The 12810-nt window shown below is 46.6% G+C and overlaps 1 protein-coding gene across 3 annotated transcripts in view; it reads right to left on the minus strand.

Moving 5' to 3' along the window:
* Positions 1-639: 639 nt before the first annotated feature.
* Positions 640-12810, minus strand: part of REM2 (RRAD and GEM like GTPase 2) — a 30412-nt gene continuing 18241 nt past the window's right edge. For 2 of the 3 annotated variants that reach the window (XM_087891710.1, XM_087891709.1), the window contains exons 4-5: positions 4851-5058; positions 640-2821 (exon numbers count right to left, since the gene is read on the minus strand). In XM_087891710.1, coding sequence (XP_087747836.1) covers positions 2547-2821; positions 4851-5058 — 483 coding nt within the window. In that variant the 3' untranslated portion in view covers positions 640-2546. The remainder of the gene's footprint in view (positions 2822-4850; positions 5059-12810) is intronic. The other variant, XM_087891708.1, reaches the window with a different exon arrangement.

The raw sequence follows: 12810 nt of genomic DNA on the forward strand, positions 1-12810 counted from the left end.
ATGATAGCAGTCTTCCAGTATTTGGGGGGCTGCCACAAAGAAGATGGGGTCAACTTATTCTCCAAAGCACCTGAAGGCAGGACAAGAAACAACGGTTGGAAACTAATCGAAGAGAGGCAACCTGGAATTAAGGAAAAACTACCTAACAGTGAGGACAATTAACCAGTGGAACAGCTTGCCACCAGAAATTGTGGGCGCTCTATCACTGGAGGTTTTTAAGAAGAGTCTAGACCAGGGGTGTCAAACTCGATTTCATTGAGGGACGCATCAGGGCTGTGGTTGACCTTGGGGGGGATGTGGGCGTGGCCAACTGGGTGGGTGTGACCAACTGTGTAGGCGTGGCCAGCTTGACACCACTCACCGGGCGCGGCTGACTGTGTGGGCCTGGCCAGCTTGACACCACTACCCAAACTGCTGGCATGTTTCCTCTTTCCATTGGGTAGACTGGGCCGAAGCCATGCAGGCCGGCCCCTTACATTTTCTAGGACAGCCTGTGGGCCAGATCCGACGCCCGCAGGCCTTATGTTTGACACCCCTGCTCTTATCTGCAATGTTCTGCTTGAGCAGGGAGCTGGACTAGAAGACCTCCAAAGTCCCTTCCAACTCATTCATTCTATTTTACTCAAGAATGGCACGATGTCGTAGAAAATGGCTTTAATTGAAAATAAGGGCACACAATCAGCTGTAGTCAGACATTCTCTCTCCATTTTCTTTTCCTGGACCCATTCTGGATCTTTCCTTAACATCTTGATCTTTTCAGAATCGGGAAACAACGTTCTCTACAGGTTCAAAAGTTCTCTTTAAGAATTGCTCCCATATCCGGTTCTTTTGACATGTCTGGCATTATCAAATTAAAACATGACCTTTATCATCGTCATCAAAATCATCCGAGGACATGAATTAAAGCAAAACCTCTCTCTGCGTTCTGCGCAACCGTCTGAAAGGAGAAATCTAGAATACACAGCTGGATTTATAAACTGGTTTTGGTTTTTTTTGCCATTCAACATAATGATCTGAACGAGAAGGACGGAAATGATTTCTGAGGTTCTTTAAAACGACGAGCTGCGTAAAGCCCCGTTACTGCAAACAGCCAAGCCTAGAAAACGACAACTTTGGTCTGCCGAAGTCGTTATAGAAAACCATCGCTTAAATGAAAACGAAAAGCAGCAAACTTCGAGGAAAGAGATGTCGCCGAAGCAGCGATGATCTACTCAAACCCTGGCTCATGGACGTTGTCCGTCAAAAGCTCTCGAGCGACGTGAAATTCAAAGCTGAAAATTCAGAGCTGATTTTTCTCTATTCGGAAAGCAGCTGAGGGTGAAACCGTTCTCGGCCCGATAAAGGAAGGCTGACAAGTTTATGCCGTTGACATGGGCCATTTGAAGGGGATGGACCCGAAGGGTTCCAGTTCATGGCTTTGAGCAAGGCCTCGTCGAAGTGAGGTTGGCGATGGTGTGAAACCCGGAATTTTGAGCGGCTGTGAAGAGGCACCACAAAACAGCTCTCTGAACCCCGTGATGGGACAAAGAGCTGAAACGGCGGAAATTATTCCGCACATGTTGTGTTTGTTTGTGCGCACAGAAGGTGGGCAGTGGTGGGGTTTCCCCTCCTCCCAGCTGGAGCCTTGAGAAATTTTTTTACAAAATCCTTTAAAAGGAAGGCAGGTTTCCGAATGACGACGGAGGAGAAGGAAGGCAGATCAAGAAAAAATCCTGAGTCTCTAAAAGCAAGCGATTTAGCCCCGCATGGCACCTTTACAACAGATTGAAAAGCCAAAAGTTGAACATTATGGGCGGTTCTGCCTTTGTCACCCTTCCGCCCCCACTAAGAATCCTCTCATAGAATCATAGGACTGGAAGGGACCATGGAGGTCTTCTAGTCCAACCCCAAAGCAGGAGACGTTATATCATCACAAGGGTGCAATGATTTTTTTTCTGACGTGACGAGGGAGATTTATAGTTGCGAGCAATTTCTTTCATCCCGGCTCAATTTCAAATCCTCTGGCAGAATCTTAAACTTTCTTTCAGTGGATCTTCCCACTGCCCACCCAAAAAGTCCTCCTCAAAATTCCTCAATAAGCCCTCCACAAATTTCCTCAAAATGTCCTCCTCAAAATTCCTCAAAAAACCCTCCTCAAAATTTCTCAAAATGTCATCCTCAAAATTCCTCAAAAAGCCCTCCTCAAAATTCCTCAAAACGTCTCCCTCAAAATTCCTCAAAATGTCCTCCTCAAAATTCCTCAAAAAACCCTCCTCAAAATTTCTCAAAATGTCGTCCTCAAAATTCCTCAAAAAGCCCTCCTCAAAATTCCTCAAAACGTCTCCCTCAAAATTCCTCAAAATGTCCTCCTCAAAATTCAGTGCTGTGCAGAAAAGTAAAGCTTGATAAGTTAGGCATCAAAGCAGATTGGAGAGGTTGAGCCTCCATTGAGTATCCTGCCCCACGCTTGACGACGGACATGTCCAGCATGGTGGTGGATGCTGCCCCGGGGATGCGCGAAGCAAAGGTGCATTTGTGTCTTTCCTCGGAGAAATAAGATGGATGGCTCATAGCACTGAAAGGTCATTGCAGGATTTGGACCTCTGCTTGAAGAAGCGTCCGTTGCGAGGCACCAAGCTCGAGAGGAACCGCTTGGCTTTTTTGGTGAGGCTTTCACGACGGCCGATGGTGCCTTCTTTCCTCAAGGAATCGCCTTCCCGTCGACAGCGGCGGAGGCGTATCTGGCGCACAACGCCTTCGAAGAGCTCCTCGGTGTTGTGGTGCAAGGCCGCCGAGGTCTCGATGTGTTTGCAGTTCATCATCACCGCCAGGCTGCGGCCTTCTGGGGTGAAGAGACAAGAAGGAAGGAGAACAGTTAAACCATCTGGGATGGTGTTGGATTTTTTTTTTACCCATCCCGCCCTCAAGATCGTGAAGCCAAGATTCTGCCCATGGTTTCTAAAAACAACCAACAATCCGGTTTAAATAGTTGTCAGATTTATCTCCATCAGCCATCTCACAACCACTCTGGGAGGTGTGTAAGATGGGCTACAAAAAAGAGGCACGATAAGGTTACAAAAATGAAATGATGACGAACACAGGACAAAGGCTATATAGGTACTCCTCGAGTTTTTATTTTATTTTATTTTATTTTAATTTGATTTATATGCCGCCCTTCTCCGGAGACTCAGGGCGGCTTACAATGCGCTAAGCAATAGCCTTCATCCTTTTGTATATTTATACAAAGTCAGCTTATTGCCCCCACAACTGGGTCCTCAATTTACCTACCTTAGAAAGGATGTGAAGGCTGAGTCAACCTTGAGCCTGGCGAGATTCGAACCTGCAGTAATTGCAGGCAGCTGGTCTTAATAACAGGGTGCTTTAGACCACTGTACTACCAAGGCTCTGTAATGGAGCCTTCCCATTACATTCGTAACCCGAGGATTCGTGGGAGTGAATCTCGTACTTTGAACACAATCACTCCCTCCTTTTGCTCACGGATTCGCTAATCGAATGCGCGGTTTGTTAAATGCACATGAGGTATTTCGGAGTGGGGAAGGCCGGCGGGGCCTAGTGATGGAACAGGCCACCGGCTTAAGATCATCCAAGGCCTCCCCGACCCACTGAAATACCTCATTCTCCTCACAATTGCTTCCCCCCCCGCCACCTTTACTATCTGAAGATCTAGCAAGCTGTCTTCTCTCCAACCTCTCAGCTGTGCACGCCCTTCTGCAGCTTTGTTTTGGTGTGTGCAGGCCTCGTCCAGAACTTTACAGCCCTGAAACGGAGCTCCGGAGGGGCAGGCGTGCCCTTCCAAAGCATCACAGTGGCATGGGCAGGCCTGATCCGGCACTCTGCAGCGGCCAAGAACGTTTCAGGACTTGTTCATAAACTCTAGGGCCATGATTTATTTATTTATTTATTTATTTATTTATTTATTTATTTATTTATTTATTTATTTTTGAATTTCTATACCGCCCTTCTCCCTGAGGACTCAGGGCAGTGTACAGCCAGAATTAAAAAACATGCAGGACAAATATTAAAAAACAATTAAAAGATATATAAATTTGGCCCAATTAAAACTCACTCACGTGATGGCGAACCTATGGGATGCGTGCCAGAGGTGGCACGCAGAGCCCTCTCTGTGGGCACGCCCGCCGTCGCCAGCTGCTGTTCTAGTTTCCGGCACATATGTGGTTCTTCTGGTTTCTGCCAAACTGGCCAGCTGGTATTTGTGGGCGCAGGAGCACCGAAAATGGCCTGAAAACGGCCCGGGAAGCTGTCTGAAAACGGCCCCCAAAATGGCCAAAAAACAGGCATGCGCGTGCTGGCCAGCTGGTGTTTGGGTTTCCGGTGCTCCAGCACCCGCACATGCTTGTGCATGTAGGCATGTCCCTGTTTGGGCACTCGGTCCTGAAAAGGTTCACCATCACTGCACTAGGTGATGCTTATCTCGTAACTTCGAACATTCGCTAAGGGGAGGCTCGTAACCCGGGGGATTACCTGTACAGAGAGCCCTCGACTTACGACCACAACTGAGCCCAAAATTTCTGCTGCTAAGTGAGACATTTGTTCGCCGAGTTTGGCCCCATGTAAAGACCTTCCTTGCAAAGGTTCTTAAGTGAATCGGTGGAGTTGTTAAGTGAGTGACACGCTTGTTGAGTGAATCTGGCTTCCCCATTGACTTTGCTCGTCGGAAGGCCGCAAAAGGGGATTACGTGACACTGCAATGGTCATAAATATACAGTTCCTGCATATCTCCATCAAGACGAACTTTCTCTACTTTCTCTACAAGCTGACAGGCACAACGCTCCAAGGTCTCAAGGCCACCACATGCTCCCACTTTCATCCTCAAACATCGGGTAACTCACCTTCTCGAGAGACTTCCCGGGAACGGGCCAGGTCACTCTTGTTCCCCACCAGGATAATGGGGGGATCGGTCCGAGGACTCCCGGCCCGCAGGCGCAAGAGAGTTGGCGGCACTCTGGTGAAGCTGCGCCGATCGGTCACCGAGAAGACCACCAAGAAGGCATCTCCTGTCTGGAGACAGGATTCCTGCATCCAACCTCCGGAATCTCCCTGCCAAGGAAAGGTTGGTGAAGAAAGAAAATATCAAAGGTACAGAAGCTGTGGATTACAGGTAGTCCTCGATTTACTACAGTCTGTTTAGTGACGTTTCAAAGTGACGACGGCACTGAAAAAAAGGTCTGTTTTTCACACGACCGTTCCAGCATCCCACGGGGCCACGTGGTCAAAATTCAGATCCTTGGCAACTGGTTCATATGTATGACCTTTGCAAAGTCTTGGGGTCATGTGTTCCTCTTTTGTGACTTGGAAAAGGGTTAGGTTTTCTTTTCATTATCATTATCCATCTAGGTAAGTGATGGAAGGAAGTGGCATTTGCAGAGTGGTCATGGAGAAGGAGGAGGAGGAGAAAAATAAGAAAGAGAGGGGCAGAGGGAGGAGGAGAAGGAAGAACAAGGGGGAAGGGGAAGGGGAAGGGAAAAGGAAACCAGGTGGAGAGGAAGTGAAAGGAGAAGGGGAGGAGGAAGAGGAGAAAGAAGAGGGAGAAGAAAAAGGAAGGGGAAGAAAGGGGAAGGGGAGGAGGAGGAGAAGAAAAGGAAGGGGAGAAGGAGAAGGGGAAGGAGAAGGAGGAGGAAGAGGAGAAAGAAGAGGAGGAGGAATAATAATAGGAGGAGGAGGAGGAAGAAGGAAGGGGAAGGGGAAGGAGAAGGGGAGCAGAGGAGGGGAAGTGAAAGGAGAAGGGGAGGAGAAGAGGAGAAAGAAGAAGAGGAAGAAGGAGGAAGAGGAAGGGAAAGAAAAATGAGAAGGGGAGGGGGAGGAGGAGAGAAAGGAGAAGGGGGAGGAGGAGGAGAAGAGGAAGAAGATGGGGGAGGAGAAGAAAGAAGAACAGAAGGAGGAGAAGAAGAAAGAAGGAGAAAGTAAGGAAAAGCATTATATGGTCAATTTCTACAAAGGATTGAGGGAAAAATGGATAAAAATAAAACCTGGCAATGGCTTACAACTGGAGCATTACAAAAAAGAAACTGAAGGCTTGATTTTGGCTGCTCAAGAACAAGCTATTCAGACTAATGCGATCAAATCCAGAATTTGAAGGGGGGGAGGGGGAAATCATCCAACGATTCAAAGAACAGATCATGCAAAGAAGCAGAAGAAACAGTAGGTCACATACTCGGATCAGGGAAAAAGATTGCACAAACTGACTGTAAACAATAACACAGTTGCCAAAATAAATCAACGGATAGAAACTAATCAAGGAAAGAGCCAACTTAGAACTAAAGAGAAATTTCCTGACGGTGAGAACAATTAACCAGTGGAACAGCTTGCCACCAGAAGTTGTGGGTGCTCTAACACTGGAAGTTTTCAAGAAGAGATTGGAAAACCGTTTGTCCAAAATTGGATAGGGTTTCCTGCTTGAGGAGGGGTTTGGACTAGATAGAAGTTTTTCTAAAAATGGCATCCGTTTGAAGTAGCTGAAAGCTAAATGATATTTCTACAGGAGAAAAATTCGCGCTGGTGCACAGGCTCACATAAAGCAATGGTAGGAACGCAGGTCTAAATATTTATTTATTTTATTTTATTTTATTTTATTTTATTTTATTTTATTTTATTATTTTATTTTATTTTATTTTATTTTATTTTATTTTATTTTTTATTTTATTTTATTATTTTATTTTATTTTATTTTATTTTATTTTATTTTATTTTATTTTATTTTATTTTATTTTATTTTATTTTATTTTATTTTATTATTTTATTTTATTTTATTTTATTTTATTTTATTTTATTTTATTTCTATACCGCCCTTCTCCCGAAGAACTCAGGGCGGTGTACAGCCTGATTAAAAGCACAAAGGCAGACAAAATTTAAAAAATAATTAAAATTATGAAATAATTGGCTCAATTATAAAACCCCCCAAATTTAAAATCCCACATTTAAAACCAATTAAAATCTTTACATCGATAGCCCGGCCTGGCGGAACAACAAGGTTTTGAGGGCACAGCGAAATACACGGAGATCGGAGATCTTACGCATTTCTGGGGGCAGTTCGTTCCAAAGGGCAGGGGCTCCCACAGAGAAGGCCCTCCCCCTGGGTGTCGCCAGCCGACATAATTTGGCCGATGGCACCCTGAGGAGACCCTCTCTGTGGGAGCGGACTGGCCGGTGGGAGGCTCCTGGTGGCAGAAGACGGTCTCGAAGGTACCCAGGTCCAATGCCATTTAAAAAGCTGTTTTGTCTGTCACTACCGGAATGTGGTGGGACGCGGTGGCTCAGCGACTAAGACGCTGAGCTTGTTGATCCAAAGGTCGGCAGTTCAGCGGTTCGAAACCCTAGCGCCGCGTAACGGGGTGAGTTCCCGTTCCTTGTCCAACCTAGCAGTTCGAAAGCACGTCAAAAATGCAAGTAGAAAAATAAGGACCACCTTTGGTGGGAAGGGAACAGCGTTCCGGGCGCCTTTGGCATGGAGTCATGCCGGCCACATGACCACGGAGACGTCTTCGGACAGCGACGGCTCTTCGGCTTTGAAACGGAGATGAGCACTGACCCCTAGAGTCGGGAACGACTAGCACAGTGATGGCTAACCTCTTTGCTGTCGCGTGCCAAAAGCGGGGGGGAGGACGGGGAGGTTGCCCACGTGTGTGCCCACACCGATAATTCAATGCGCCCCACCCCCCACACATACATGCGCGACCCCCCACCCCACGTTCCCCCCGCTTTTGGCACGCAATGACACAGTGGGCCCAGTAGGCCCATTTTTCGCCTCCACAGCCTCCAGAGTCTTTCTTGGAGCCTGGGGAGGGCTAAAACAGCCTTCCCCACCCCACCCGGAGGTCGGAAACGGCCCATTTCCCGACTTCCAGTGGCCCCAGAAGTCCCGAAAATCAGCTGGCTGGTGCGCGCATGCCCGCTGGAGCTGAGCTACGGCAATGCTCGCGTGCCCACTGATATGGCGCCACGTGCCACCTGTGGCACCAGTGCCATAGGTTCGCCATCATGGGACTAGCACATATGTGCGAGGGGAACCTTTATCTTTACCTTACCGGAATGCAAGTGGATAAATTAGGGGGCCTATGTGATTTTATTACGATGTCCTGTTTGGAAGGGTTAAAAAAAAAAAAAATTCCTCCACCCCTTAAAAACGAAAAATCAAACAATAAAATTCAAATAAGCCACAGCTCGCAGCAATGGAAGAATTAAAATGCATTTGCCCGGCGAGGCAGAAAATAGGAATTAAAACGGCCTCTTAAAAGTCCCTGCCTTTGTACGCATTTATTATTTATTATTTTTTTTTCGGCAAACATTTGCATAATAGAGAATACTGCCATTCTATCGGGAAAGAACCCTGGCTGCATTTGCATATCGATTTGCATATATCTGTGCACTGTCTGTAGTAGTCTATTTATGCATGCATGCTTTCCCAAGCAGATGTCTCATTTGCATACGTCCGCATACTGCTTTCCTCCATTTAAGGGATTTTGGTGAAACGCTGTCATGTCTCCAATGAAATGTTTAAACTTAAAAAACAAAAAACGCAGCTCGGATGGTTTGGAATTGTTGGTCATTTTTTTTTTGCATTAATTTAGCATCCGCGTAATTGTGCCAAAAAGTAGAGCATTTTAAATCTGCGGCGTCTTGATTGGGTTCCTGTTTTTGAATATTTACCGAAAACATCCAGCTTTCTTTGTTATCTCTTCCCTCGGCTGAGGACACTAAATTTGCACTTCTACAAATCATTAAAAAAAAAAAAAAAAAATCCAATACCGCTTAAATTCACGGTTAAATGAAGAGACGGATTGTACTTCCTGGCTGAAAGCCAACTGAAAATTAAAATGCAAATTCTTATCCCCGTTGAATAACATTGACTCCAAACTCCCTGAAAAATTCGCCAGGAATCCTTCCCAGAATCAATTCTTAAGGGCTGGTAACTTGACTCGCTCAAGACTAGACTCGGGACAAGAAGCAACGGATGGAAACTAATCAAGGAGAGAAGCAACCTAGAACTAAGAAGAAAATTCCTGACGGTGAGAACAATTAGCCAGTGGAACCACTTGCCACCAGAATTCTCCAACACTGGAAGTTTTTAAGAAGAGATTAGACAATCATTTGTCTGAAATGGTATAGGGCAGTGATGGCTAACCTTTTTGCCATCGCGTGCCAGGAAGGGGGGGCAGGGGGGGTCGAGCGCATGCGTGCTCATACCCATAATTCTATGCTAATTCTAATTCTCACCCCGCTCCTGGCACACAATGGCCCGGTAGGCCCGTTTTTCTTTCTCACCTGGCTCCAGGACCTCTCTAGGCGTCTGGGGAGGGCAAAAACAGCCTTCCCCACCCCTACAGAGGCCCTTCTGAGGCCAAAAATGGCCCGTTTGACAACTTCCAGTCCCCCTGGAAGCTGAGTTCGCGTGCCCACTGATATGGTTATGGGTGCCAGCTGTGGCACGCGTGCCATAGGTTCACCATCACGGGTATAGGGTTTCCTGCCTGAGCAGGGGGTTGGACTAGAAGGCCTCCAAGATCCCTTCCAACTCTGTTATTCTATTCTATTCTATTCTATTCTATTCTATTCTATTCTATTCTATTCTATTCTATTCTATTCTATTCTTTTTCTTTTTCTTTTCTATATTCTATTCCATATTTCCTATTCCATTCAGGGGTGAAATCCAACAGGTTCTGACAGGTTCTGGAGAACCGGTAGTGGAAATTTTGAGTAGTTCGGAGAACCGGCAAGTACCACCTCTGGCTGGCCCCAGAGTTGGGTGGGAATGGAGATTTTGCAATATCCTTCCCCCAGGAGTGGGGAGGGAATGGGGATTTTTTTTTTTGGCTTTAATTTATATGCCGCCCTTCTCCAGAGACTCAGGGAGGCTTACAATGCGTTAAGCAATAGCCTTCATACTTTTGTATATTTATACAAAGTCAGTTTATTGCCCCCACAAACTGGGTCCTCAATTTTACCTACCTTTGAAAGGATGGAAGGCTGAGTCAACCTTGAGCCTGGTGAGATTTGAACTTGCAGTAATTGCAAGCAGCAGTTGTTAATAACAATGCTGTAGTCCACTGTACTACAGGCTCTTTTTTGCAGTATCCTCCCCCTGGAGTGGGGTGGGAATGGAGATTTTGCAGTATCCTTCCCCCAGGAGTGGGGAGGGAATGGGGATTTTGCAGTATCCTTCCCCTGGAGTGGGGTGGGAATGGAGATTTTGCAGTATCCTTTCCCCAGGAGTGGGGAGGGAATGGGGATTTTGCAGTATCCTTTCCCCAGGAGTGGGGAGGGAATGGGGATTTTTCAGTATCCTTTCCCCAGGAGTGGGGAGGGAATGGGGATTTTTCAGTATCCTTCCCCTGGGGTGGGGTGGGAATGGAGATTTTGCAGTATCCTTTCCCCAGGAGTGGGGTGCGAATGGAGATTTTGTAGTATCCTTCCCCTGCCACACCCACCAAGCCACTGTTCTATTCTATTCTATTCTATTCTATTCTATTCCATTCCATTCCATTCCATTCCATTCCATTCCATTCCATTCTATTCTATTCAGAGAGTTTCTCAGAATCTCTGAATTCCTGATTCCAGTGCCTGCAATTTTAATGGGATTACTCGGAGATCAGAAATTCAGGCCCAGGATAGTCGCTTCAAGCATTGCCAACGCCCTCCTGTATCCTACACAAATCTAATTATTGTCCATTTTCAAGCAGCTAAAGAATAAAAAAATTTGCTTCTTGCACGCTTTGGGTGTGTGTGTGGATATGTATTATATTGTGTTTTAATTAGGCCAGTGATCCGATTTGATTGGGGGCAATCGATGAAGACCTTTAGATCACTTTTTCTTCAACCACGCAAATCTGATCCAAGACACTCCGATTTGAATTCCGTTCACCGAGTTGAAACGACATTTGACAAATGAAGGCAGACGAAAACCAGAACGTATTTTTAGAGCGCTCGAGGTTGCAAACCGGCATCTTACAGCGAAATTTAACTTCCTGGCGTACATCAAATGTAGCTATCTCTTAAAATGTGTTCCTGCTTCTGTTTAAAGATAAATCAAGTATTTTTTTTTTAAAAAAAATTAAATTACCTCACACGATTAGGTCATTGAATTGCCACTTCTGAATTGCAGTTGATTAGGTCATTGAATTGCCACTTCTGAATTGCAGTTGATTAGGTCATTGAATTGCAAATTCTTTGGAATTGCGACATCGGAAGTCGTGAGTGCTCCATCTCTGGAGGCTTTCAAAAAGGGACTGGACAGCCATTTGTCTGAAATGGTACAGGGTCTCCCTGCTCGAGCAGGGGATTGGACTAGAAGACCTCCAAGGTTCCTTCCAACTCTGTTACTCTGTTATTCCTCCTCCTCCTCCTCCTCTTCCTTCCCCTCCGTTTAAAGAAGAGGTTGGACAGCCATTTGTCTGAAATGGTGTAAGGCAGAGGTGGTATTCAGCCGGTTTGCACCGGTTCACACGAACCGATAGCGGCGATCGTGGGTGGGCCCGCCCCCGCCCCCGCCCCCACCCCCGCCCACCATCCCACCATCCCACCATCCCTGGTGCTATGCCGTCCTATTTAGCCACGTTTTTGAGGCCGGGCCAGTGGTGGGTTGCCCCCGGTTCAGACCGGTTCTATAGAACTGGTAGTAAAACCGGAGGGAGGCTCCGCCCTCCGACCCCGATGTCATCAGAAGCTTCTGCGCATGGGCAGAAGAGCATGTGCGCGCGAGTGAAGCAAGAGCGCGTGCGCGGCCCCGTTGCGAACTGGTAGTAAAGGTGAGTAGAACCCACTCCTAGGCCGGGCGCACACATGGAAGGCGTGAGAGAGAGCAAAGCACAGGCGCGTGTGGGGCAAATCGGTGGTAGCAATATGTGCAACCCACCTCTGGTGTCAAATCTCCCTGTTCGGGTTGGGCTAGAAGATCTCCAAGATCCCTTCCAACTCTGTTATTTTACGTTCTATCTAGTCTATGATTAATTGGAAGGTTTCAAAGCTATTGTTCGATTGAACTAAGACTCTAACCTTCTGTTCGGAATGAAATGCCGCTCGTTTTCCGTTCACACCCGGACCGTTTCCCGAAAATAACATTTGGATCCACGTCAGACATTCGAACAACAATGAATAAACCTTTTCCAGAGACTTTACATGTGGGATGAATCAACCACAAAGCACCAAAAAGGATATAAAATCAGGGTGTAACAAAGGTGGTATTCAGCCGGTTCGTACCGATTCGGCTGAAGCGGCAGTGGAGATCGCAGTGGGCCCGCCCACCTGCCACGGCTCTATTTCGTCCTATTTAGCCACGTTTTTGAGGCGGGGCGTATGCGCGGAAGGCACGCGAGCGAGCAAAGCGCATGCACGGAAGTCCGTGTGCCTGCGTAGAAGGTTCACGGGGTGAACCAGTAGTAAGAATATTAAAAACACACCGTTGGAGTGTAAGAATGTAAACTTATTGGTTATATTAATGTCTGTGGCGATTCTCAGTCATCCAAGTCATGGTTGTTCAAAGGTGCTTTTTTCAAGAGGCAACTGGATTTTCTGTTTTTTCTTTGAAGACGTTTCGCTTCTCATCCAAGAAGCTTCCTTGGTTCTGGCAGGATGGTGGGGGCGATGGAAGGATCATATTTCCTTGGCTTACAACAGTTCATTTAATGCTCATTCAAAGTGCCAACAGCATTGAAAAAAAGTGACTTATGTTATGACTGTTTTTCTCACTTACCACCTTTGTAGCAACCCTGTGATCAAAACTCATATGCTTGGCCACTGACTCATACTTATGACCGTTGCTGTGTCCCAAGGTCACGCGATCCCCTTTTGACACCTTTTG

The sequence above is a fragment of the Pantherophis guttatus genome, chromosome 4, assembly GCF_059756535.1.
Source record: "Pantherophis guttatus breed Tessera chromosome 4, ASM5975653v1, whole genome shotgun sequence".
Classification (NCBI taxonomy): Eukaryota; Metazoa; Chordata; class Lepidosauria; order Squamata; family Colubridae; genus Pantherophis; species Pantherophis guttatus.